This window comes from Melanotaenia boesemani, chromosome 10 (assembly GCF_017639745.1).
Source record: "Melanotaenia boesemani isolate fMelBoe1 chromosome 10, fMelBoe1.pri, whole genome shotgun sequence".
NCBI classification, from domain to species: domain Eukaryota; kingdom Metazoa; phylum Chordata; class Actinopteri; order Atheriniformes; family Melanotaeniidae; genus Melanotaenia; species Melanotaenia boesemani.
In genome coordinates this window covers 20,573,092-20,601,079 of record NC_055691.1, presented here as the reverse complement: position 1 = coordinate 20,601,079, position 27,988 = coordinate 20,573,092, and the positions used below count along the sequence as shown (strand labels likewise).

The following is a 27,988-nucleotide window of genomic DNA, read 5'->3' as shown; positions in this document are numbered from 1 at the left end:
TTATGTCACAAACCTGTACGGAGACATGGACAGTGATTCTGCTTTGCCTCCTTCAGTGAGGAAGTTATTTCCACCAGAATGACTGTGTGTCAAAATTGTTCAGTCAGGGTTTCTTCATATTAGCTAATACTTGTGGTTCCCTTTAATGCTTCTTGTTTTACATTGTTTGAACTTTCATTTCCACTGGGCTGGGCATCTGACTTCAAACTGTTTTCTCATCATTTGTGTCTGGAAACAGCAGAAAAGCAGCAAATAGGAGATAATTCCATTTAAACTGTAAGTTTCCTTCCAACAATTATTAATGTAGGTTAATATAATTAAAAACTTCTGGACAACTTCATTACTTATGTGTTAAGACTACAATGTGTTTTTATGTTTACAAGATGCAAAAGTTAGTGGAAGTTGAATCCATTTAGCATTTAACTTTTCCCACCTTTTATTTGGAGTCTGTTAGAACATGGTAGCTAATAAATGCAGAAATTGTAGTAACAGACAAAAATTATTACTGTTGTAAACTTAATTAACTTGTTTTTTGTGTAGTTTATATCATCTTTCAAATATATTTCATAAATAAAAATATATAACATTTCACAGAATTCACCACAACATTGAGAAGATGAAGCTCTACCTTCTTTTCGGTATCCACTGCTTGATGGCTTGTGTAGTCTACAGTCAGCTGGACGGTCTTCCTGGTCCCAAAGGTGACAAAGGAGATCCAGGAATTGAAGGACCCAGGGGAGAACCTGGTCGTCCGGGAGTACCAGGTGAAACCGATTTTGTTTCCCTTTTACTTCACAATTGCTCTCCGAACTTTGTGTCATTGCTTTCACAGGGTTTTTTTAATCTCTGAGGAAAACTACGCAGTAAAGAAGTTCTTCTACCAAATGATGGAGCAACACATTTTTTAAAACCCTTTTAGACATTTTTCTTTCAAAGTAGTCATGATGATGATTAGATTGCAGTTTCTGTTTTTTCATAAATCAAATTAATTTTCCACTTTGACAAAGAACAAATGTCAACTAAAGATAAAGAACAATTTCAAATTCTGCACAAATTTCCACTGCTGTAAGAATGAACGACAATCTAAATAGTATGTGTCTGCAGACCCGGAGACCTTCAAATTCAGACCCGCCGTTCTGGAACTGCACTTCTAGACCCCTAATGTTTTTGCTACTAAATCAGCATCCAACCCAGATACCTCTTTTTCTGTGAAAACATTTTAAAGTGAAAACATTTAAAATAAAAGTTGCATTGAACCCAAATGGAAATAATGTTTAAACGCTCTTGAAGCTTCACACTAAAGCGTTCCCCTGTGAAAATGAATACTTCTGATTTTGAAAGAGCTGTTACGACCTCCTACTTCTAGGGGTCAGGAGGACGGAACCTAGTGAGTCGAACACCAGATGAAATTAAAATCCAGAATTTATTTGTCACAGTATAACATCCCTATGTCGACCTGTCCAAAAAGAAACCAAAATGTAATACAAACCAAACTAAAAGTGTCCCTTAGATGGTTAACAATTATTTGTCTAATCAAACAGAAAGTGTCCCAATTAACGGGTTTCACACACACAGGTGATTACGCAAGACAAAACAACCAAAACGCCCTTTGTATCTCAAACAGGGAGGCCAATTCAAACTCAGAACAACAAAGGAATTAACCACTATACTGTGTAACACCACAAACGAAAGTCCTTCTCACAACAAGACATGAAGTCACTCCCAAACCAACAAACAACTGTCCCACAGTCCAGTTGCTGACAGGTTGTGTCCCACTGTCCACAGTCTTCCTCGATTGCTGGTGCAGGTGCAGATTTAATGCAGGAGGTCTCCAGGGATTGGTCGGTCCTCCCTGAAGCACCCCGTCCTTGGGCCAATCGGGCGTCGAGGAGGCGGGACCTGTACTGTCACTCTTAATTTGTACGACTGCAGCTCCTTGAATTGATCAGCGCTTCAGTCCCTTGTGGCTGTAGCGCTGCCAGCCGTAACAGAGCTAAAAGTCTCTTCTTACAACAGCTTTGAAGCTTTATTACAGTTTAAATACGAATAGTTCAAAAGGTTTAGTTCACCCCAATATCAAACAATTTGATATACTGAATCAAGCAGTAAACATTGATAATTATTCAATTTTGTTTAATCTGAATATTTTTCTTAAAATTGCACAGAAATATGCATTAATTGATATAAAGCTTTCACACATCAAATCAAACTTTATTTCTAAACCGCTTTTCAAGCCGAAGGCAACACAAAGTGCTTCACACGATAAAAAAAACTATTCTTGCCTTTTAAAATAAAACAAGCCTTCACTCACCATAATAGACAACTTAACAATTTTCAAAAAAGAAAACACTTGTTATAGTCTCCCTCACACACAGTCACACACATGCATACACACACACAAACAAAGCTGCCTCGCTTCCTCCATTCTGCACAAGCATGACTCCCTCATTTCCATCTGTAAAATGAATGTAGGTATAAAATACTAAAAGTAATAAACATCTGGCTTGATGCTGCTGTGAGGAAACAACATATGTTGACTGATCCCAAATCATGCAAAATCTGCAGAGAAAAAACCAAACAAAACAAAACAAAAGTTTTGGTCCGGTAAGCAATCCCTCCAGCCGCCTCCAGCGTCACTGCGATCTGTAGCTCAGTCGTTGGCTGTCGTCTCCAGATTCACCTCCTCTGCCGCTGCCCAGTCTGCTTGCATCCTGTTTCTGGACATCTTCTCCGTTTCTGTGCTTTCCTCCTGCCACTTGTGCCTGTGGCGTCACTCTCAGTCCTACATCTTTCCTTTTTTATTTTAATCATCTTCTTGCCAACATCGTGGCAGAGAGGGCAGATGCCAGCTGTCACTAATCACTAATCAGCTGTCTTGCCCATTTTCACACCCAAAACTAAATCACATACACAGCAAACAATAAAGTGCACAACAAAGTCCATGATTAAGCTAGGCTATATACAGAAACAACAAATGGGACAAGCCTGACTAAGCAGTCCAGTTCTGTTTCACACTGTGACATACAATGAATTATGGCCTTTCGATATTTATTTCCTTTGCATTCTTTTTGTTCTCGACCTATCAGTTCTTCCTGTACACATCTGGTTCTGATTCTTATTCTTGTTTTCTCTCAGGAATAAAAGGACTGCAGGGACCACCTGGATTCCCTGGACCACGTGGACGACCTGGACCAGCTGCTTTCTGTGGACAAGGTGACCACATTTAAATGCAGCAACCTAATACATTTAGGCAAGGCAGGGCAAATTTATTTATACAGCACATTTCATGTACAAGACAATTCAAAGTGCTTTACATAAAACATTAAAAGCATTCCAGCAGGTTGCAGAAAGCAATGTGCTTTAACCATTTAGTTAAAAGCCTTTGAAAGCTTTAATTCTTCAGGAAACTGAATTTTTTTAAATTCTTCCTCACCAGTAGAAACTTGACTCAGGGTCATTTAATGAAATTCAGGACTGTATTTTGAAAGGCAATCTGTATTTAGTGGAAAGGTTGTAAGTGTGTGCATCATGCACAATTTACTCCCATTTTTATCTGGAACATTAAATGCTTCATAAAGTACTAACTTTCAGTTTATGTAACATTTTAAGTTGCATATTGCTGTGAATTAAATAAATAAAAATAAGTTCTTAGTTGGTTTATATTCAACATGTTTCAGCTGTGAACTTCATCTGAAAAACTTAACTGAACTTCTTCTGTTCACTTCAGATGACTTTGCTTCATTTGAAATGGAAGTTGAAAAATTAAAGGAGACCACTGCAAAGTTAGAGCTGGGTAAGTGTCCTGTTCAGTGCTTTAAAGTACAGCATTTGTTTAAGTAAGTAAGTAAGTAAGTGTTTAAGACTGGTGGTTAAGTATACCTGTTAGTGTTTTTTTAATTCTACATTGCACAACTTTTTTTTAAGTGTAAAATGTGTGTAAAACATGAAAAAAATTGAACATATATAAATCAATATTGTATTCTCAATAGAACATACAAAAAGCAAAAATCATATATTTAAAGTGAGACATTTTACTATTTAATGGAAAAAATGAGGTCATTCTGAATTTGTTGGCTGCAGCCCATCTAAAAAAGTGAGAATGGGGGAAACAAAAGCCTTATACTCTACCTTATAGAGGAAAAATCTGAAATAAAAGCTTCAGTCATCTGCAGCAACCTACATTTATAAACTGTGGAGTAATCAGTTTCAGTCATTTTTCTTCATGTAAAACTGTGAAGACTTTAAACATTTTAATATAATGTTATCAAAAGATTCCCAGAATTCTAAGATATCTCTCTGTTCAAGAGACATGTCTAAAAATCTGTAGACTTTACTCATGATCTTCTTGAATAAATACACATATAAAAGCAAACTCTGATGTGATGGAAATAACTGTATGGATTCAGCAACACTACTAGGAATGAACACAGTGCTTTCAAAATAGACTGGGGCAAAATGCTAAACTGTTATGTTTAAACATTTCATGTTTTCTACTTTAAAAATGATATTGGGTTATGACATTTTATAAATCATTTACTAATGTTTATATTTACTCTGCCAGCACCACAACCTTTTAGAGCCAGAGTTATAATGTGGTCCCTTTATATTTTAAATACAAAATAAGCTTAAGCTGTTTTCTTGAACACTGAGCTTGGTTCTCTCTGAGTGACATATAGCTAAAATGTTGTTAAGTGAACAACGTTATGTATTTCACCACCATTATGGTGTTATTTGTATGTATCAGAGTATAAGGATCAGATGGTTTTTCACTTATTCATGCCGTCCTGTTCTCCTTTTTCAGCTATAAACTTTAAGTTTGTGCGGAAGGCTGGTCAGAAATACTTTGTCTCCAACAAGGATAAAGGTTCGTTCTTCAAGGCCGTTGAGTTCTGCTCCCAACAAGGCCTCGAGCTGGCTCTGCCCCAGAGTGAGGAGGAGAACAACAAGCTGAAGCAGCTGTTTCATGAAGCTGATAAAAGAGCCTGGATCAATGTCAAGAATAAAAAAGCAGAGGGGAATTTTGAGGCTGACATGAACAGTCGACCTCTGACTTTTACCAAATGGGGAGAATCACAGCCAGATAAATCCATCCAGGACACTGGCTGCTCCATGTCAGATAACGGCATCTGGCGAGTGACACCTGACTGCTCTCTGAATGCTTACATCATCTGTCAGCTGTAGAAAGCTCCCATCTGCAACGCAGTCACTTTTTATACCTTTGATTTACTTTATATTAATGACTTCATTTCAGACTTGTTCAAAATTACATTTAGAAAAAATGAATTAATGAAAAAACAAAAAAAAACATAATGTAAGCCGTACAAGTGCAGAATCATAATCCTTTCTTTCTAACGCATGCACTACAACAAAATGTATATATGCAAAGTAGTCTCACATTTTCTGATGTTCAAGAGTTCATTTTTCATAAAACAAGAAAACAATAAAAAGAATTTTACAAGCAGACGTCACCATGATTGAATCTACAGTTTTTAAGTGTGTTGCTCCAGTCTGAGAATCACAGTTTGAAAGAGCCAGAGTTTACAAATGAGAAAAAGTTTCATCTAAATTAATGAACAGATTTTTATAGCTGGTTACTAATAATAACGTACATTTTTCATCTTTGTATACTTTCATTTCTACTCAGAGCCGAGACTCTTCTTGGTTTTCTCTTTGCTGTTTTAAAGGTTTGTGTGTGTGTGTGTGTGTGTGTTGTATGTGTGTGTGTGTGTGTGTGTGTGTGTGTGTCCATACTTATTAATTACAGTTAATTAATATCTGATACTCACATAAATACTGTACATGTTGGAGACTGAAAAAATATTGACCTCTTTCCTAAAAACCTTCAAAGCTTTTAATCAAACATATTATTTGTTAAAACTTTAGCTTTTAAAATCTATCAATCAAAAATTCAAAAGAGAATGATCACCCTTCCTAAAACAGCAGTAAACACTAATTTATAGTTTCCTCTAGCGAGCAAAGACAACTTAAAGTTAACTCAGTGCAGCAAGAAAGAAAAACACTGAAGAATGAATCACTGCTACTGATTGTAGGGTCTCTAAAAGCTTTTAGATTCTCTCCTGATGAGCAGGGTGGAGACTCATGTGACTGAATATTTTTAGAAGGACAGAGAAACAGAAGGTACAGGACACATCTTGAATTATTAAGTCAACGCTGGTCAGTAAGCCACTTTTTTAACAACTTACTTAAACTTATTAAATTCCAAATACAACTTCCGTATTTAGAAACCTAAGACAGAAAATTTGTCTTTTATTTGTCCTCACTTACCTGATGGCGTCCACTAACTCCAGTCAGCTTTCTTGCTTTCCTGGTCTCTAACCTGGCAGAAGATGTCCTGCAGGGCCCTGGGACTAGTTTATTTTACAGAATGTAGAAATGAAAGAAACTGACTGAATGACTGCAGCTGTTATTCCAGGAATACATCAGAGCTAACCAAGTTTATTTATATTACATTACAAAAGGCAAATGCACAGAGAGAAAAGCTAAATAAAAAGTGTGTTTTGTATCTTCATGCTTTTTATGTTACAAACCTGTACGGAGACATGGACAGTGATTCTGCTTTGCCTCCTTCAGTGAGGAAATTCTTTCCACCAGAACGACTGTGTGTCAAAATTGTTCAGTCAGGGTTTCTTCATATTAGCTAATACTTGTGGTTCCCTTTAATGCTTCTTGTTTTACATTGTTTAAACTTTCATTTCCACTGGGCTGGGCATCTGACTTCAAACTGTTTTTCTCATCATTTGTCTGGAAACAGCAGAAAAGCAGCAAATAGGAGATAATTCCATTTAAACTGTAAGTTTCCTTCCAACAATTATTAATATAGGTTAATATAATTAAAAACTTCTGGACAACTTCATTACTTTTGTGTTGAGACTATAATGTGTTTTTATGTTTACAAGATGCAAAAGTTAGTGGAAGTTGAACCCATTTAGCATTTAACTTTTCCCACCTTTTATTTGGAGTCTGTTAGAACATGGTAGCTAATAAATGCAGAAATTGTAGTAACAGACAAAAATTATTACTGTTGTAAACTTAATTAACTTGTTTTTTTATATCATCTTTCAAATATATTTCATGAATGAAAAAATATAACATTTCACAGATTTACCACAACATTGAGAAGATGAAGCTCTACCTTCTTTTCTGTGTCCACTGCTTGATGGCTCGTGTAGTCTACAGTCAGCTGGACGGTCTTCCTGGTCCCAAAGGTGACAAAGGAGATCCAGGAATTGAAGGACCCAGGGGAAAACCTGGTCATCCGGGAGTACCAGGTGAAACCGATTTTGTTTCCCTTTTACTTCACAATTGCTCTCCGAACTTTGTGTCATTGCTTTCACAGGGTTTTTTTAATCTCTGAGGAAAACTACGCAGTAAAGAAGTTCTTCTACCAAATGATGGAGCAACACATTTTTTAAAACCCTTTTAGACATTTTTCTTTCAAAGCAGTCATGATGATGATTAGATTGGAGTTTCTGTTTTTTCATAAATCAAATGAATTTTCCACTTTGACGAAGAACAAATTTCAACTAAAAATAAATAACAATTTCAAATTCTGCACAAATTTCCACTGCTGTAAGAATGAACGACAATCTAAATAGTATGTGTCTGCAGACCCGGAGACCTTCAAATACAGACCCGCCGTTCTGGAACTGCACTTCTAGACCCCTAATGTTTTTGCTACTAAATCAGCATCCAACCCAGATACCTCTTTTTCTGTGAAAACATTTTAAAGTGAAAACATTTAAAATAAAAGTTGCATTGAACCCAAATGGAAATAATGTTTAAACGCTCTTGAAGCTTCACACTAAAGCGTTCCCCTGTGAAAATGAATACTTCTGATTTTGAAAGAGCTGTTACGACCTCCTCTAGGGGTCAGGAGGACGGAACATAGTGAGTCGAACACCAGATGAAATAAAAATCCAGAATTTATTTGTCACAGTATAACATCCCTATGTCGACCTGTCCAAAAAGAAACCAAAATGTAATACAAACCAAACTAAAAGTGTCCCTTAGATGGTTAACAATTATTTGTCTAATCAAACAGAAAGTGTCCCAATTAACGGGTTTCACACACACAGGTGATTACGCAAGACAAAGCAACCAAAAAGCCCTTTGTATCTCAAACAGGGAGGCCAATTCAAACTCAGAACAACAAAGGAATTAACCACTATACTGTGTAACACCACAAACGAAAGTCCTTCTCACAACAAGACATGAAGTCACTCCCAAACCAACAAACAACTGTCCCACAGTCCAGTTGCTGACAGGCTGTGTCCCACTGTCCACAGTCTTCCTCGATTGCTGGTGCAGGTATAGAGTTAATGCAGGAGGTCTCCAGGGATTGGTCGGTCCTCCCTGAAGCACTCCGTCCTTGGGCCAATCGGGCGTCGAGGAGGCGGGACCTGTACTGTCACTCTTAATTTGTACGACAGCAGCTCCTTGAATTGATCAGCGCTTCAGTCCCTTGTGGCTGTAGCGCTGCCAGCCGTAACAGAGCTAAAAGTCTCTTCTTACAACAGCTTTGAAGCTTTATTACAGTTTAAATACGAATAGTTCAAAAGGTTTAGTTCACCCCAATATCAAACAATTTGATATACTGAATCAAACTAATAAACATTGATAATTATTAAATTTAGTTTAATCTGAATGTTTTTCTTAGAATTTTTTTAAATAGAAATATGCATTAATTGATATAAAGCTTTCACACATCAAATCAAACTTTATTTCTAAACCGTTTTCAAGCCGAAGGCAACACAAAGTGCTTCACATGATAAAAAAAAACTATTCTTGCCTTTTAAAATAAAACAAACCTTCACTCACCATAATAGACAACTTAACAATTTTCAAAAAAGAAAACACTTGTTATAGTCTCCCTCACACACAGTCACACACATGCATACACACACACAAACAAAGCTGCCTCGCTTCCTCCATTCTGCACAAGCATGACTCCCTCATTTCCATCTGTGAAATGAATGTAGGTATAAAATACTAAAAGTAATAAACATCTGGCTTGATGCTGCTGTGAGGAAACAACATATGTTGACTGATCCCAAATCATGCAAAATCTGCAGAGAAAAAACCAAACAAAACAAAACAAAAGTTTTGGTCCGGTAAGCAATCCCTCCAGCCGCCTCCAGCGTCACTGCGATCTGTAGCTCAGTCGTTGGCTGTCGTCTCCAGATTCACCTCCTCTGCCGCTGCCCAGTCTGCTTGCATCCTGTTTCTGGACATCTTCTCCGTTTCTGTGCTTTCCTCCTGCCACTTGTGCCTGTGGCGTCACTCTCAGTCCTACATCTTTCCTTTTTTATTTTAATCATCTTCTTGCCAACATCTGGCAGAGAGGGCAGATGCCAGCTGTCACTAATCACTAATCAGCTGTCTTGCCCATTTTCACACCCAAAACTAAATCACATACACAGCAAACAATAAAGTGCACAACAAAGTCCATGATTAAGCTAGGCTATATCAGGGCCGGTTCTAGGAATGCATATGAGGGGGCAGGTATAAATTTGAAGGGGGCATTATGAGTACATACTTCAGCATTTTCTTGTTGTTGTTTTTTAAGTGTTTCTTTAACGGAACTGTGCTGTTAGTGGAGTCCAACTTCAAAGAAATGGATTGCACTTTGTCAGGCCTCTACTCTAAGACCTGTCCAGCTTGGGTGTCCCACCTGAAACCAAAGCTCCTGCTGGTATAGCTCTTAGAGTCACTGAGGCACGCAAACCCCCTGACCACAATAAGGTGGCAATCCCTCAGGGGGGGAACAGAAAATATCAATAACAAAATGAAGTAAGAAAAAAGAAAAGAATGATCCATTATCAAAGCTTTAACAACCAACAAAATAACAATTGCCCTATTGGACAGCCATTAGATGTCTAAGCATTTTGAATAAATTTGAAACTAATAACAATAAACTCAACTATCTGTGTGTTTGTTTCTGTCTGTATATAGACCATAATGATTAAAGAATCATAACTATCAAGCACAACAATAACAGAGCAAAAAATTAAACCCCCTACCAAAATAAGGCAGTGAATCTTCAGGGGGAAATAATGATAATAATAAATGAAAATGAGTAAAAACTAAATGATCCTTCATCAAAATTTTAAGAACCAACAAGGCATACATGAAGCTCTGAGCTGAACTGCTGAAAGCAGCGGGAATGTAGAGTGAAACTTTCTGTTATTTTTTTCTTCAAACTAGCATGCTGAACTAAAGGCTGGGCGGAGCTTGAGGGGTCTCATATGCGCAGCTCGTTTTCCCTCAGTCTAGTACCGAGGAGGCAGTCACATCTATGGCCCGTGCGTGATTGATCACTGCTCCTACTAACAGGCGTAGACACGTTTAAATAGAACAGAAACAAACCCCAGTTGACAGAATAGATGCAATAAATACGTCTGTTATTATAAGTATTTATTCAGTATCGCTACAACACATTTAACAGAGCTTTACTCTATAAGTTTTACCGCTGGAGCTCAGCAGCCGCTCTCTCTACGAGGGGGAGAAATATGACACCGCAAGATCAGGCTGTATGTCAACTCATTTGCATACTAAACACTGATTGGTTGTTTTCTGTGGTGGTGGGAAGGACTTGTTGAAGACAGTACAATGGATCCTGTGAAGCTCCGACACACAGAGTTCAGTACAGAGGGGAGAGAGCGTTTGGAGAGATTTGCCCATTTCGGCGCATTTGATTGAGGGGGCAGAATGTTTGTTTGAGGGGGCACTGCCCCCTCTTGCCCCTGCGTAAAGCCGGCCTTGGGCTATATACAGAAACAACAAATGGGACAAGCCTGACAAAGCAGTCCAGTTCTGTTTCACACTGTGACTTACAATGAATTATGGCCTTTCGATATTTAATTCCTTTTGCATTCTTTTTGTTGTCGACCTATCAGTTCTTCCTGTACACATCTGATTCTGGTTCTTATTCTTGTTTTCTCCCAGGACCATCTGGACCGGTGGGACCACTTGGATTACGTGGACTACCTGGACAACCTGGACTAGTTGCTTTCTGTGGACGAGGTGACCACATTTAAATGTAGCAATCTTATACATTTAGGCAAGGCAGCGCAAATTTATTTATACACCACATTTCATGCACAAGACAATTAAAAGTGCTTTACATAAAACATTAAAAGCATTCCAGCAGGTTGCAGAAAGCAATGTGCTTTAACCATTTAGCTAAATGGTTAAAGCATTAAACGATTTACTTAAAGATGTCATCATCTCATACCACACGCTCATACCACAACTTTGTCTCGTGAGAGTTCATGGAAGCTTTAGATCTAATGTTAATAAGGTGTGCTCTGATTGGCTGCAGGGAGGCCAAAGTCAGAAGGGGGGCTGGCCCAGCACAGTGCGTCTGACTTAAAAACATTAACAGCTTAGTAAGCGAACCTGACCGAGCAGGAGCTCATGAAATCCAGCCATTTATGTTTGAACCAGACTCTGAGCCTTAGAGTGTGTAATATTTCTGCTTTGTTGGCAGTCTTTCCTTAGCATACAGGAATCAATGAGACAACATACACGTCCATCACGTTATACGTACTATTATTTATTTTTTTAACACCTTCGTCCCATCCCGTCTGGCAACAGGAAACCGATTATACTAGAAATCATTTAAAATATGAAATGCAGTAATGAAGACGCTAAAACAGGGATGCAGAAAACATTTTATTTAAACTTTTTATTAAATCATTTCTCCCTTGCCGCCTCCTCTTCTCCACAGCAGCGTCCTAACCCGCAGGTGGTAAAAGCCTCAGTGCCACTGCTGGCTCGGTAGTTCGATGCCACAGTGACCTACGGTGAACACAGAATGGAAGTTTATATAAAAGCAAACATTATTATGTACTTTATGGGTACTTTGTACATCACTTTAGATAAGCGTCTGCAATCAGCTACGGCTTCGTCAGCGGTACCATGGAAACGGGCCGGTTCAATAAAAAAGCGGTGTTTCCTAATCAGTTTTCAGATCAAGGACCATTTCGTTTACGCCAGAGACCCCGCAGTGCTTAATTTGGAGGTTCAGCAATCATGAATAAACATACGGAACCTATAGCATTAATCATTTTTAACACTTATAGCCCATCTAGATCCGCGAAATCGGTTATAAAACTGCTAACATTTACGTTGCTAACTCTACTGCAGCCTCCAACAAATGATCAGATCCATAACTGTCATCAGGGATAGAAGAGATAAGAAGCATGCTGCAATTTATATTAGAATTATGATCAAATATCTTCATACTTACAACAGTTGAAAATACCCTCCGCCTGCATCGGTACCGCTGAGTCGGTGGCTGCCAGCTCTGAAAAACTGGTTGAAAGTCCCTCCCCTTCCGCTACGTCAGCAAGATGGCGTCCGTTTAGTGCGTGTAGTGTCCATCATTTCGCACTAGATTTTTGGCCGAGTTTAGGGCAGCATCCGGGTACTTTCAGTGCACTGAGTTTTTACTGAAATTTCTGTGTCAGCGCACTAAGCACTTAAATGTAGTGTTCGAAGTATAGAAGTGCGCGGTTTGGGACACACCCTATGTGTTTGTAACTGATAATGGGTCTGTGACTCACGTTCCCTCCCCATGCTGCTCGGCCTGGCTGAAGCTTCTCTTTCCAGGGAGGGGGGCAGAGAGGCTACCTGGTCCAGGTACTCCTGGTTAGCAGCTTTTCAAATGGACTTTCAGATTCAAGTTTTTTTTCCCTTCCACATATTGTACCACCTGCTTGTTCTACAAGGCACTTTTATCTTTGGCATGGTCACAATGAAAGAAATTCTAAATAGGACTCTCCTCGCTTTCTCCCAACTTTCTCCATAGCATCACGCTAGCCGGTGGACACGGTGTTGACATGTGATGTGAGGACCTTCGTAACTTGGCGTAAATCCAGCAGAGCGATGTAAAATGATTATTTATTTATCCGGAAAATTAGTTATGAAAGACTGTCTGAGAACCAAGGATTGTCCCTTCCACTGATTCTAAACTTTTTGATAGATATGTGTTTGTTTACAATGGAAGGAAAAATTTAATTAAGAAATTCCCATGCCAATTCAGCATCTGAAATCAAAGACATCCTGCTAAGATCACTGTGATACACATTATGCAGAAAGACCTGTTGTTCAAAACTTTTAAAGTGTCTTTTTAAGATGACGTGAGGTTTTACCTTGGGGCTTTTGTATTTCTTACACAAGCAACTACACAATGATCACTGACATCATTACAAAATATGGCAGCGGGGGTGTATTTATAATCTGTTTGTTATAATTAGATAAAGCAGGGTTGATTTTATTTGTGATTTGGGGCTTATTCTTGTTGCTTGCCAATTTAGATCATCCATAAGAATACATTCAGTGTCCTTTATTTCGTGTAATATATCGAACATAGATTGAAAAGCATCTTTTGAAGCAGATGGGGGTGATTGGCTGCCTGTCCGACCAATCCAAACAAAGTAGTGCCGTGGGCAGAGCTGGGGCTGAGCACTGAGAGCTAAGCATGCAGCAACAGGAAAAACTATGTTTTGTTGATGGTGATTAAGGGTGATGAGCAGAAAGGACTGTATTGATGGACTGGTCCAGATATCAGTAATCACTACAGGTAGTCGGGTAAGGACTTGATTGATGTCGGAGAATGGATCTTAATGTTATTTATTGAACATGTATTGCCAATCATGGTATGTTCATTGGACGCATGAAGGCACACAAGGGAACTTATTAATAGCTTGAGGCATTATTATGGAACAAAAACTGTTCATAATACTGAACGAACAGCATCAGAGGAGCCCTTAGGTCTGCAGGCTGATTCACTGTGACGGGAATGCAGGCTTGTGATTGGATGATCAGTGAATCCATCCGCTGTTCATGTGCAACCCCTGCAGGCCCCCTCATGAACCTATGCACAGGCATTGGATGAAACTGTGAACACAGAATCTTAAAGGGACCCGCAGTGAGAGTGCACGATAGGAATGCACAAGGTGAATAAAGCAGTGTTAATTTCTGAACAGCCGCCCCCAACTTCACTGAGTGAAGTTGCTGTCCTTTAAGTCAGTTAGGTGAAATCTGAAGGAAGGGCTGGAAGCTTGATGAGCCGAGAAACTGGACGTGTGTAGGTTCGGTCCTTGACGTTGACTTGTGCTGTCCGTATCCGGCCATCTGCTCCAGGGATGATGGTTGTAATATTCCCCACAGGCCACAGAGCCCGTGGGAGTTGGTGGTCGATGATCATGACGATGTCATCCTGTTTTAAGTTGTCCTTCTCCAGTTGCCATTTCGAACGTGTCTGCAGAGAGGGCAGGTAGTTGGTGATGAATTTGGACCAGAACTGGTCAGCAAGCACCTGACACTGTCTCCACTTGCGTCGGCTGAGGAGCTCACTGTCACAGTAGACTACCTGAGGCAAAGTTGGGTCGCGCCGCCCCATCAGCAACATGTTTGGTGTAATGGGGTCTGGGTCAGCGATGTCAGCTGAAGCATAACCCAGGGGCTTAGAATTGATGATGCCCTCCACTTCCATCAGGATCGTCGTCAGGACATCTTCGCTAACGGTCTGGGCTCCCAGAATAGTACGAAGGGCAGATTTAATGGAGCGAATCTCACGTTCCCAGGACCCCCCAAAATGAGGAGAATTTGGAGGGTTGAATTTGAAGTTGATCTGTTGACTTGCCAGTAGTGCTTGCAGTTGTGGGGTGAGTGCTTTGAATGCCTCCTGGAGCTCTGAACTGCCACCTCTGAAATTAGTGCCTTGATCTGAAATCAGTTCGTGAGGCTTGCCATGACGGGCGATGAAACGTCGTAATGCCATCAAAAAGGCATCCGTGTCCATGCTGGTGAGGAGATCCAGATGAATGGCACGCGTGGTAAGGCATTTGAAAACTATACCCCATCGCTTTTCAGTCCGCCTCTCGATTTTGATGAGGTAGGGCCCGAAGCAATCCATCCCTGTCGAATAAAAGACTGGATGATGGAGACGCAGGCTGGAGGGTGGAAGATCAGCCATTCTGGGGACAACCGGACGGGCTCGCCACCTTTGGCATTCAGGACAGCTGTACTGATGTTTCTTGACGGCTGCTCTCCCCCGCAATATCCAGAACCGCCGACGCAACTCTGCGTACACTCTCTCTGTTCCTGGATGTGCAAGTCGAGCATCAAAATCTTGGATGGTGAGCTGAGTGATGGGATGATGTGGGTCAAGCACAATCGGGTGCAGGGCCCCTTGCTCCAAAGTCTCACATCTCCGAAGTCGTCCTCCCACACGGATCAGCTGAACGTCTGCATCGTATTCTGGAGCCAATGTGAGGAGCCTGCTGTTGTGGGGGACTGATTTACCTTGTGAGAGCAGGTGGAAGTCATCTTGAAAACAGTCTGTCTGCACAGCTCTGAGTAGGGCCATTTCAGCTTGTCTGTAGTCTTCTGCTGTGGGACCTGGTCTGATGGCCGCCCCATAACGGGGTCTGACAGAAGCATCCAGCAGCTCCTGGTAGGTGCTGAAGTTTCCGGCGTGAGGCAGAGGTGGGTTGGAACTCACTGTTAGGTGGCCACAGAAATGTGACTTGCGGAGTTCCTCTGGATCATCAGATGATGTGATGTCTAGACCCACAGGCCATGAAGCTTCATCCTGCTGCAAGAATGGTGGGCTGTTGATCCAGCGGTGACCTTGAAGCAACTGTGACAGAGTTAGCCCCCTCGTGATGTCATCGGCAGGATTTTCGGACGAAGCAACATGCCTCCATATGCTACCCTCCGTCAGCTCCTGAATGTCGGCCACCCTGGTGCCAACAAACACCTTATAGAGGCAGGATTGAGACTGCAGCCAGCCTAACACAGTGGTCGAGTCGGTCCAGTAAGTGATGCTGGCGATGGCCAATGTGAGCTCTTTCTTAAGGACAGCCGCTAGCTGGGCACCAGTGTGGGCAGCACAGAGTTCCAATCTGGGAATTGACTGCTGTCGGACAGGGGCAACCCGTGACCTGGCTGCCAGGAAAGCCAGTTGAATGGAGCCTGTCTCATCCTCTGTCCTGAGATAGGCTACTGCCCCGTATGCCCTCTCTGATGCGTCTGTGAAGATGTGTATGGTCTGAGTGGATGTCATCTTCTCTGTGCCTGGTTGCACATAGCACCGGGGGAGTGTGAGGGATGGGAGCCGATGGAGTTCGTTCTCCCACAGGTGCCACAACTTCAAGATGTCCTCAGGCAGGTTCGGGTCATCCCAGTCTCTTCTCTTCCTCCATAACTGCTGCACCAGGATTTTTGCTCGCGTGGTGTATGGAATAAGCAGACCAAGAGGGTCGTATTGGCTGGCTAGGACCCGATAGATGCTCCGCATAGTAGGTTCTGGATGGTCTGAGTGGCGGAGCCGGTAAGTGAGCGTGTCGGACATGCAGTGCCAGAGAAGTCCTAGGGTCCTCTCCTGAGGATCTGCAACCTCATATGACAACCAGAGTTCACAGCTCTCTGATTTGATGTCAGCTGGCAGGTCGCTGATGATGTCTGGCTGGTTTGAAGCCCACTGGCGCAGCTCGAACCCACCTGACCGTAGTAGTGGCTGCAACTTGCTGACGAGTTGCCTGGCTTCAGAAGTGGTCGTGAAGCTTTGCAGGAGATTGTCCACATAAAAACAGTGCTCAATGCAGTGGCGGGTATCTTCCTCGGGGCCGCTGTGATCCTGGACGTGTTTCTGGAGGGCGAAAGTGGCGCAGCAAGGGCTACAAGTTGTCCCGAATGGGAGCACCTGCCACTCATAGACGTCTGGTTCCCTGCTGCGATCCATTTGCCGCCACAAGAAGCGCAGATAGGGTTTGTCCTGAGGAAGGAGACGCACCTGATGGAACATCCCTTTGATGTCGCTGCTGATGGCGATGGAATGTTGCCTGAAGCGGAGCAGCACACCAAGTAGGGATGAACCTAGAGTGGGACCGGGAAGGAGCTGTTCGTTCAGGTTTTCATCTTGATAGGTGAAAGAACAATTGAACACAATGCGGTCCTTGCCATTGTGATGGACCATGTGATGTGGGATAAACCATGCACAGTCACTAGTCTCTACTTCTGTGGAGGAAAGTCTTTTCACGTAGCCAGAATCAAGCAGCTTCTTGAGTTCCTGCTTGTATGAGTCCGCTCTAGTGGGCTCCCGAGCCAGGCGTTTCTCTGTACCCCGGAGATGGCCGAGAACTGCTTCTTTGGGAGCACGGAGCATTGGAGTGCTGTCTTTCCACAGGAGGGGTGTGGCGTACCGCAGAACACCGCTCACTTCCACTCTGACAGTTTGTTCCTCCAACCTCCTGACAGCTGCTGTGTCCTGCTTTGACCGCGTAGCCAGCTTCTCATTCCGATATGGCATTACATCCATCTGCCATAGCTTAGACACGTGCTGGAGGAGCTCTGATGAGGGGGAGGGAGAGCTGGTGAATAGGCACTGAATAGGTGAAGGCTGATGGATGAGTACCTTGGCAGGACCCTGCAGTGTCCAACCCAGCCGTGTTTTCAGTGCGACTGGTCCCCCTGGTGGACCTAGGCGTACTGGCTCGACCGGTGTTAGCAGGTGTGGGTAGTCGGACCCGATAAGCAGTAGTGGCTGTGCATTTGAGGATGACTGAAGAGGTAAACCTCTGAGGTAGCGATATGTCCTTTGTAGGGCCTCTACTGGATGGGAATGTGCGGACAGACCAAGTTCGGCAGATGAAAACGCACGCTTGATTCTGTAGCGTTTCTGCGGTTGGCCTACTGGTGATAAGGAGAAAGAGACCGACATCCCTGGCACACTTCTGGCATCCTGGCGGATTGTTCTGAGTGCCAGACTCTCTCTCTGGCCCTGCAGGCCAAGTTCCTGGACGGCCTGGTGAAGAATGATGGTGCGCTCAGACCCATCGTCCAGGATGGCGTAGGTCTCCACCATCTTTTCTCTATGATGAAGACACACTTTCACCATTTTAAGCAACACACAGCGACTCCTGCGTGCTGGGTCCAAATAGTATGTCACTGGCTGACTGGAGGGAGGAGTTGTGGTCCTCTCTACCTTGTTGGAGCTATTCACCTCATGTAACACCTCCAAATGTATGCGATCACACTTCTGGCACCGGGCTTTCAAGTAACACTGTGCGGCTTGGTGGTCTCTCCCACACCTCCAACAGCGTTTTCCTTCTTTAATCCAACTCACCCGCTGCTCTGTGGATAACTGCTTGAATGCAGTGCACTGGTTGAAATAGTGCATCTGACTGTCACAGAAGGGGCAATACTTTTTTGGTTTTGTCGCTTTCTGAGATGGGGTTTTCACCAGTTCCAAATGCTTTGAGGGGGGGTCGACCAGCAGTACAGTAGTGGAGCGGGTGGACTGAGTCTGTTTCCGTTTAACATGTCTATGCTTGTCAGCTTGGCTCTCATTCGAAGCTTGAGGACGGTGAACTTCATCTTCCTGCACCCGGACTTCGTACTCAAGCCATTCGGCAAAGTCCAGCAATGTAGGAATGGGAATCTGGAGGGGGTTAATGAACCTCTTGAACTGAGAGCGGAGGTCATGTGGAAGCTTTGACAGTAAGCGGGACACATGCGATCCGCATTCTAGCTCAGTTCTGCCTTCGTTCCCCAGTTGTCCCAGCATCCCCACAAGGGCTCTCACCTTTAAGGCAAACATGCGGAAACCTCTGCTGTCTCCACTCTTGATGGATGGCTCTGCCAATACCTCTGTGATGCGCTGAAGAGCCAGTTTGTGTGGCTGTCTGTACAGATCAGTGAGCGCAGTCATGGTGCTGGTATATGGCTGACTAGAATTACTGTACGAGTCCGCGATGAGCAGGGCATCCTCTAGCTTCAGGTGATCCACCAATATTTGGTATTTAAACCACTCAGTGGCGTCGGCAGGCAGGAGGTTCTCCAGGGCCAGCTTCAGTCGGGCTAACTGACGAGGGTCATCCTCACTGAACAATGGAATGTGAGGTTTTGGCCCACGGTAGGTGAGCTCTTGGTTAAGCGGCATAGAAGACTGACTCACGGGAGGTGATGGAGGTTGATTGTAGGGCCCCTGGTCCTCTCTCCTTCGGCCTACTGGCGGCTGAACGTGTGGCCGACTTGAGGTGGTCCTTGGGATTTGAGGCCGAGTGTATGACCCTACGTCTGCTATGGTGGAGACTAGGGGGCCAGGAGTTCGGGTTTTGTTATCGGAGTGGATGCTCATACCTCTCAGACTGTCACTCAGAAGTGGCCCCTGTTGAAGCAGCGGCTCATGCAGTGGCATTGGCCCTGGTGCACCAAGTGGGGTGTGATAAAACACTGGTGGCGGTGGTGGCATTGGCTGTCGTGAGGTGCGATGCAGTTGTGTGTAGAGAACACGTGGAGTGGTGCAGACTACCTCTCGTAGTTCATCCTCTTCCTCTATGATGGGCTGATTGGAGGGCTGAAGAGGAGGAGGAGTGTAATCTAAAGGGAGAGGAGGCAGAGAGGGGCTGCTCTCTTCTACATCAACAGACTGGCTTGGAATTAGCGGCCCAGCGGCGCCATACTGATGAGCTCTGTGAGGTTGAGGTGGCTGAGATGTGATGGCTCGGAGTACTTCCTGCATCTGTTGACGTAGTAGCCGGTTATCCTCCTGCACCTCTTGAAGGGCTGAAAGAACGCTGGCTGGATCCAGGTTCCGAGCTTGGGCAACATGAGGGGTTTGAACAACAGGGGGTGTTGGTACTGCATCCCGGGGCCTGCTCTCACTGATACTAGAGTGAATCTGTGGAGGGGGTGCTGGTTGAGGAAGCCGAAGTTCAGGCAGAGTTACTAGGAAGTCATCAAGACGGCGAGGTTGATGTCTGATGCGTCGTGGACGGCCAACACCCTCAGGCAGAGACATCTTGCTGTAGAAATCACTGTCTCCGGCTCGAAGGACCTTGTTTTGTTGATGGTGATTAAGGGTGATGAGCAGAAAGGACTGTATTGATGGACTGGTCCAGATATCAGTAATCACTACAGGTAGTCGGGTAAGGACTTGATTGATGTCGGAGAATGGATCTTAATGTTATTTATTGAACATGTATTGCCAATCATGGTATGTTCATTGGACGCATGAAGGCACACAAGGGAACTTATTAATAGCTTGAGGCATTATTATGGAACAAAAACTGTTCATAATACTGAACGAACAGCATCAGAGGAGCCCTTAGGTCTGCAGGCTGATTCACTGTGACGGGAATGCAGGCTTGTGATTGGATGATCAGTGAATCCATCCGCTGTTCATGTGCAACCCCTGCAGGCCCCCTCATGAACCTATGCACAGGCATTGGATGAAACTGTGAACACAGAATCTTAAAGGGACCCGCAGTGAGAGTGCACGATAGGAATGCACAAGGTGAATAAAGCAGTGTTAATTTCTGAACAAACTAAAAACAGAAAAACTGGGAGCCATCTTCAAAAGAATGGCTTTCAGAGAAATTAACACTTCGGTCCAACACCAATATATATGATTTAACTTAAAAAAGTGCAGTTGTATCACAATTCTAATCAGCCTTTGAAAGCTTTAATTCTTCAGGAAACTGAATTTTTTTAAATTCTTCCTCACCAGTAGAAACTTCACTCAGGGTCATTTAATGAAATTCAGGACTGTATTTTGTAAGGCAATCTGTATTTAGTGGAAAGGTTGTAAGTGTGTGCATCATGCACAATTTACTCCCATTTTTATCTGGAACATTAAATGCTTCATAAAGTACTAACTTACAGTTTATGTAACATTTTAAGTTGCATATTGCTGTGAATTAAATAAATAAAAATAAGTTCTTAGTTGGTTTATATTCAACATGTTCCAGCTGTGAACTTCATCTGAAAAACTTAACTGAACTTATTCTGTTCACTTCAGGTGACTTTGTTTCATTTGAAATGGAAGTTGAAAAATTAAAGAAGACCACTGCAAAGTTAGAGCTGGGTAAGTGTCCTGTTCAGTGCTTTAAAGTACAGCATTTGTGTGAGTAAGTAAGTAAGTAAGTGTTTGAGACTGGTGGTTAAGTATACCTGTTAGTGTTTTTTTAATTCTACATTGCACAACTTTTTTTTAAGTGTAAAATGTGTGTAAAACATGAAAAAATTGAACATATATAAATCAATATTGTATTCTCAATAGAACATACAAAAAGCAAAAATCATATATTTAAAGTGAGACATTTTACTATTTAATGGAAAAAATGAGGTCATTCTGAATTTGTTGGCTGCAGCCCATCTAAAAAAGTGAGAATGGGGGAAACAAAAGCCTTATACTCTACCTTATAGAGGAAAAATCTGAAATAAAAGCTTCAGTCATCTGCAGCAACCTACATTTATAAACTGTGGAGTAATCAGTTTCAGTCATTTTTCTTCATGTAAAGCTGTGAAGACTTTAAACATTTTAATATAATGTTATCAAATGATTCCCAGAATTCTAAGATATCTCTCTGTTCAAGAGACATGTATAAAAATCTGTAGACATTACTCATGATCTTCTTGAATAAATACACATATAAAAGCAAACTCTGATGTGATGGAAATAACTGTATGGATTCAGCAACACTACTAGGAATGAACACAGTGCTTTCAAAATAGACTGGGGCAAAATGCTAAACTGTTATGTTTAAACATTTCATGTTTTCTACTTTAAAAATGATATTGGGTTATGACATTTTATAAATCATTTACTAATGTTTATATTTACTCTGCCAGCACCACAACCTTTTAGAGCCAGAGTTATAATGTGGTCCCTTTATATTTTAAATACAAAATAAGCTTAAGCTGTTTTCTTGAACACTGAGCTTGGTTCTCTCTGAGTGACATATAGCTAAAATGTTGTTAAGTGAACAACGTTATGTATTTCACCACCATTATGGTGTTATTTGTATGTATCAGAGTATAAGGATCAGATGGTTTTTCACTTATTCATGCCGTTCTGTTCTCCTTTTCAGCTATAAACTTTGACTTTGTGCGAAAGGCTGGTCAGAAATACTTTGTTTCCAACAAGGATAAAGATTCGTTCTCCAAGGCCGTTGAGTTCTGCTCCCAACAAGGCCTCGAGCTGGCTCTGCCCCAGAGTGAGGAGGAGAACAGCAAGCTGAAGCAGCTGTTTGATGAAGCTGATAAAAGAGCCTGGATCAATGTCAAGAATAAAAAAGCAGAGGGGAATTTTGAGGCTGACATGAACAGTCGACCTCTGACTTTTACCAAATGGGGAGAATCACAGCCAGATAAATCCATCCAGGACACTGGCTGCTCCATGTCAGATAACGGCATCTGGCGAGTGACAGCTGACTGCTCTCTGAATGCTTACATCATCTGTCAGCTGTAGAAAGCTCCCATCTGCAACGCAGTCACTTTTTATACCTTTGATTTACTTTATATTAATGACTTCATTTCAGACTTGTTCAAAATTACATTTAGAAAAAATGAATTAATGAAAAAACAAAAAAAAAACATAATGTAAGCCGTACAAGTGCAGAATCATAATCCTTTCTTTCTAACGCATGCACTACAACAAAATGTATATATGCAAAGTAGTCTCACATTTTCTGATGTTCAAGAGTTCATTTTTCATATAACAAGAAAACAATAAAAAGAATTTTACAAGCAGATGTCACCATGATTGAATCTACAGTTTTTAACTGTGTTGCTCCAGTCTGAGAATCACAGTTTGAAAGAGCCAGAGTTTACAAATGAGAAAAAGTTTCATCTAAATTAATGAACAGATTTTTATAGCTGGTTACTAATAATAACGTACATTTTTCATCTTTGTATACTTTCATTTCTACTCAGAGCCGAGACTCTTCTTGGTTTTCTCTTTGCTGTTTTAAAGGTTTGTGTGTGTCTGTGTGTGTTGTATGTGTGTGTGTCCATACTTATTAATTACAGTTAATTAATATCTGATACTCACATAAATACTGTATACTCTAGTTAGGAGACTGAAAAAATATTGACCTCTTTTCTAAAAACCTTCAAAGCTTTCAATCAAACATATTATTTGTTAAAATTTTAGCTTTTAAAATCTATCAAACAAAAATTCAAAAGAGAATGATCACCCTTCCTGAAACAGCAGTAAACACTAAATTATAGTTTCCTCTAGCGAGCAAAGACAACTTAAAGTTAAGTCAGTGCAGCAAGAAAGAAAAACACTAAAGAATGAATCACTGCTACTGATTGTAGGGTCTCTAAAAGCTTTTAGATTCTCTCCTGATGAGCAGGGTGGAGACTCATGTGCCTGAATATTTTTAGAAGGACAGAGAAACAGAAGGTACAGGACACATCTTGAATTATTAAGTCAACGCTGGTCAGTAAGCCACTTTTTAAACAACTTACTTAAACTTATTAAATTCAAAATACAACTTCCGTATTTATAAAACTTAAGATATAAAATTAGTCTTTTATTTGTCTTCATCTACCTGATGGCATCCACTAACTCCAGTCAGCTTTCTTGCTTTCCTGGTCTCTAACCTGGCAGAAGATGTCCTGCAGGGCCCTGGGACTAGTTTATTTTACAGAATGTAGAAATGAAAGAAACTGACTGAATGACTGCAGCTGTTATTCCAGGAATACATCAGAGCTAACCAAGTTTATTTATATTACATTACAAAAGGCAAATGCACAGAGAGAAAAGCTAAATAAAAAGTGTGTTTTGTATCTTCATGCTTTTTATGTCACAAACCTGTACGGAGACATGGACAGTGATTCTGCTTTGCCTCCTTCAGTAAGGAAGTTATTTCCACCAGAATGACTGTGTGTCAAAATTGTTCAGTCAGGGTTTCTTCATATTAGCTAATACTTGTGGTTCCCTTTAATGCTTCTTGTTTTACATTGTTTAAACTTTCATTTCCACTGGGCTGGGCATCTGACTTCAAACTGTTTTTCTCATCATTTGTCTGGAAACAGCAGAAAAGCAGCAAATAGGAGATAATTCCATTTAAACTGTAAGTTTCCTTCCAACAATTATTAATATAGGTTAATATAATTAAAAACTTCTGGACAACTTCATTACTTTTGTGTTGAGACTATAATGTGTTTTTATGTTTACAAGATGCAAAAGTTAGTGGAAGTTGAACCCATTTAGCATTTAACTTTTCCCACCTTTTATTTGGAGTCTGTTAGAACATGGTAGCTATTAAATGCAGAAATTGTAGTAACAGACAAAAATTATTACTGCTGTAAACTTAATTAACCTGTTTTTTGTGTAGTTTATATCATCTTTCAAATATATTTCATGAATAAAAAAATATAACATTTCACAGAATTCACCACAACATTGAGAAGATGAAGCTCTACCTTCTTTTCTGTGTCCACTGCTTGATGGCTCGTGTAGTCTACAGTCAGCTGGACGGTCTTCCTGGTCCCAAAGGTGACAAAGGAGATCCAGGAATGGCAGGACCCAGGGGAGAACCTGGTCGTCCGGGACTAGAAGGTGAAACCGATTTTGTTTCCCTTTTACTTCACAATTTGCCAACCGAAATTTGTGTCATTGCTTTCACAGGGTTATTTTTTATTTTGTTTTTTTTTTCCATCTCTGAGGAAAACTACGCAGTAAAGAAGTTCTTCTACCAAATGATGGAGCAACACATTTTTTAAAACCCTTTTAGACATTTTTCTTTCAAAAGCAGTCATGATGATGTTACATTGCAGTTTCTGTTTTTTCATAAATCAAATGAATTTTCCACTTTGACAAAGAACAAATGTCAACTAAAGATAAAGAACAATTTCAAATTCAGCACAAATTTCCACTGCTGTAAGAATGAACGACAATCTAAATAGTATGTGTCTGCAGACCCGGAGACCTTCAAATACAGACCCGCCGTTCTGGAACTGCACTTCTAGACCCCTAATATTTTTGCTACTAAATCAGCATCCAACCCAGATACCTCTTTTTCTGTGAAAACATTTTAAAGTGAAAACATTTAAAATAAAAGTTGCATTGAACCCAAATGGAAATAATGTTTAAACGCTCTTGAAGCTTCACACTAAAGCGTTCCCCTGTGAAAATGAATACTTCTGATTTTGAAAGAGCTGTTACGACCTCCTACTTCTAGGAGTCAGGAGGACGGAACATAGTGAGTCGAACACCAGATGAAATAAAAATCCAGAATTTATTTGTCACAATATAACATAAATGGGTTCACAAACAAATAAACGCCATCCGTATGTCGACCTGTCCAAAAAGAAACCAAAATGTAATACAAACCAAACTAAAAGTGTCCCTTAGAGGGTTAACAATTATTTGTCTAATCAAACAGAAAGTGTCCCGATTAACGGGTTTCACACACAAGTCCAGTTGCTGACAGGTTGTGTCCCACTGTCCACAGTCTTCCTCGATTGCTGGTGCAGGTATAGATTTAATGCAGGAGGTCTCCAGGGATTGGTCGGTCCTCCCTGAAGCACTCCGTCCTTGGGCCAATCGGGCGTCGAGGAGGCGGGACCTGTACTGTCACTCTTAATTTGTACGACTGCAGCTCCTTGGATTGATCAGCGCTTCAGTCCCTTGTGGCTGTAGCGCTGCCAGCCGTAACAGAGCTAAAAGTCTCTTCTTACAACAGCTTTGAAGCTTTATTACAGTTTAAATACGAATAGTTCAAAAGGTTTAGTTCACCCCAATATCAAACAATTTGATATACTGAATCAAGCAGTAAACATTGATAATTATTCAATTTTGTTTAATCTGAATATTTTTCTTAAAATTGCACAGAAATATGCATTAATTGATATAAAGCTTTCACAAATCAAATCAAACTTTATTTCTAAACCGCTTTTCAAGCCGAAGGCAACACAAAGTGCTTCACACGATAAAAAAACTATTCTTGCCTTTTAAAATAAAACAAGCCTTCACTCACCATAATAGACAACTTAACAATTTTCAAAAAAGAAAACACTTGTTATAGTCTCCCTCACACACAGTCACACACATGCATACACACACACAAACAAAGCTGCCTCGCTTCCTCCATTCTGCACAAGCATGACTCCCTCATTTCCATCTGTAAAATGAATGTAGGTATAAAATACTAAAAGTAATAAACATCTGGCTTGATGCTGCTGTGAGGAAACAACATATGTTGACTGATCCCAAATCATGCAAAATCTGCAGAGAAAAACCAAACAAAACAAAACAAAAGTTTTGGTCCGGTAAGCAATCCCTCCAGCCGCCTCCAGCGTCACTGCGATCTGTAGCTCAGTCGTTGGCTGTCGTCTCCAGATTCACCTCCTCTGCCGCTGCCCAGTCTGCTTGCATCCTGTTTCTGGACATCTTCTCCGTTTCTGTGCTTTCCTCCTGCCACTTGTGCCTGTGGCGTCACTCTCAGTCCTACATCTTTCCTTTTTTATTTTAATCATCTTCTTGCCAACATCTGGCAGAGAGGGCAGATGCCAGCTGTCACTAATCACTAATCAGCTGTCTTGCCCATTTTCACACCCAAAACTAAATCACATACACAGCAAACAATAAAGTGCACAACAAAGTCCATGATTAAGCTAGGCTATATACAGAAACAGTAAATGGGACAAGCCTGACAAAGCAGTCCAGTTCTGTTTGACACTGTGACATACAATGAATTATGGCCTTTCAATATTTATTTCCTTTTGCATTCTTTTTGTTCTTCCTGTACACATCTGGTTCTGGTTCTTATTCTTGTTTTCTCCCAGGACCATCTGGACCGCCGGGACCACCTGGATTCCCTGGACCACGTGGACGACCTGGACCAGCTGCTTTCTGTGGACAAGGTGACCACATTTAAATGCAGCAACCTAATACATTTAGGCAAGACAGGGCAAATTTATTTATACACCACATTTCATGTACAAGACAATTCAAAGTGCTTTACATAAAACATTAAAAGCATTCCAGCAGGTTGCAGAAAGCAACGTGCTTTAACCATTTAGTTAAAAGCCTTCGAAAGCTTTAATTCTTCAGGAAACTGAATTTTTTAAAATACTTCCTCACCAGTAGAAACTTGACTCAGGGTCATTTAATGAAATTCAGGACTGTATTTTGTAAGGCAATCTGTATTTAGTGGAAAGGTTGTAAGTGTGTGCATCATGCACAATTTACTCCCATTTTTATCTGGAACATTAAATGCTTCATAAAGTACTAACTTACAGTTTATGTAACATTTTAAGTTGCATATTGCTGTGAATTAAATAAATAAAAATAAGTTCTTAGTTGGTTTATATTCAACATGTTTCAGCTGTGAACTTCATCTGAAAAACTTAACTGAACTTATTCTGTTCACTTCAGATGACTTTGCTTCATTTCAAATGGAAGTTGAAAAATTAAAGGAGACCACTGCAAAGTTAGAGCTGGGTAAGTGTCCTGTTCAGTGCTTTAAAGTACAGCATTTGTTTAAGTAAGTAAGTAAGTAAGTGTTTGAGACTGGTGGTTAAGTATACCTGTTAGTGTTTTTTTAATTCTACATTGCACAACTTTTTTTAAGTGTAAAATGTGTGTAAAACATGAAAAAATTGAACATATATAAATCAATATTGTATTCTCAATAGAACATACAAAAAGCAAAAATCATATATTTAAAGTGAGACATTTTACTATTTAATGGAAAAAATGAGGTCATTCTGAATTTGTTGGCTGCAGCCCATCTAAAAAAGTGAGAATGGGGGAAACAAAAGCCTTATACTCTACCTTATAGAGGAAAAATCTGAAATAAAAGCTTCAGTCATCTGCAGCAGCCTACATTTATAAACTGTGGAGTAATCAGTTTCAGTCATTTTTCTTCATGTAAAACTGTGAAGACTTTAAACATTTTAATATAATGTTATCAAAAGATTCCCAGAATTCTAAGATATCTCTCTGTTCAAGAGACATGTATAAAAATCTGTAGACATTACTCATGATCTTCTTGAATAAATACACATATAAAAGCAAACTCTGATGTTGGGATGGAAATAACTGTATGGATTCAGCAACACTACTAGGAATGAACACAGTGCCTTCAAAATAGACTGGGGCAAAATGCTAAACTGTTATGTTTAAACATTTCATGTTTTCTACTTTAAAAATGATATT

At 40.9% G+C, this 27,988-nt stretch overlaps 2 protein-coding genes across 9 annotated transcripts in view; both read left to right on the top strand.

Moving 5' to 3' along the window:
* Positions 1-65: 65 nt before the first annotated feature.
* On the top strand, positions 66-5,468 carry LOC121647486 (mannose-binding protein-like). The gene is made up of 5 exons (XM_041996990.1): positions 66-276; positions 595-764; positions 3,136-3,213; positions 3,728-3,793; positions 4,802-5,468. The coding sequence occupies exons 2-5, from the start codon at positions 617-619 to the stop codon at positions 5,179-5,181; spliced, it is 672 nt and encodes a 223-aa protein (XP_041852924.1). The 5' UTR covers positions 66-276; positions 595-616; the 3' UTR covers positions 5,182-5,468.
* A 1,191-nt stretch (positions 5,469-6,659) lies between these two features.
* The window catches only part of LOC121647485 (mannose-binding protein C-like), a 27,602-nt gene continuing 6,273 nt past the window's right edge, over positions 6,660-27,988 (top strand). Inside the window, exons 1-5 of one of the 8 annotated variants that reach the window (XM_041996989.1) lie at positions 6,670-6,810; positions 7,121-7,289; positions 10,966-11,043; positions 20,834-20,899; positions 21,906-22,573. In XM_041996989.1, coding sequence (XP_041852923.1) covers positions 7,142-7,289; positions 10,966-11,043; positions 20,834-20,899; positions 21,906-22,285 — 672 coding nt within the window. In that variant the 5' untranslated portion in view covers positions 6,670-6,810; positions 7,121-7,141 and the 3' untranslated portion in view covers positions 22,286-22,573. Of the gene's footprint in view, positions 6,811-7,120; positions 7,290-10,965; positions 11,044-20,833; positions 20,900-21,905; positions 22,574-23,738; positions 23,898-24,215; positions 24,386-26,609; positions 26,698-27,205; positions 27,272-27,988 lie in introns of those variants that run through there. The other 7 variants (XM_041996988.1, XM_041996986.1, XM_041996987.1 and 4 more) reach the window with 7 other exon arrangements.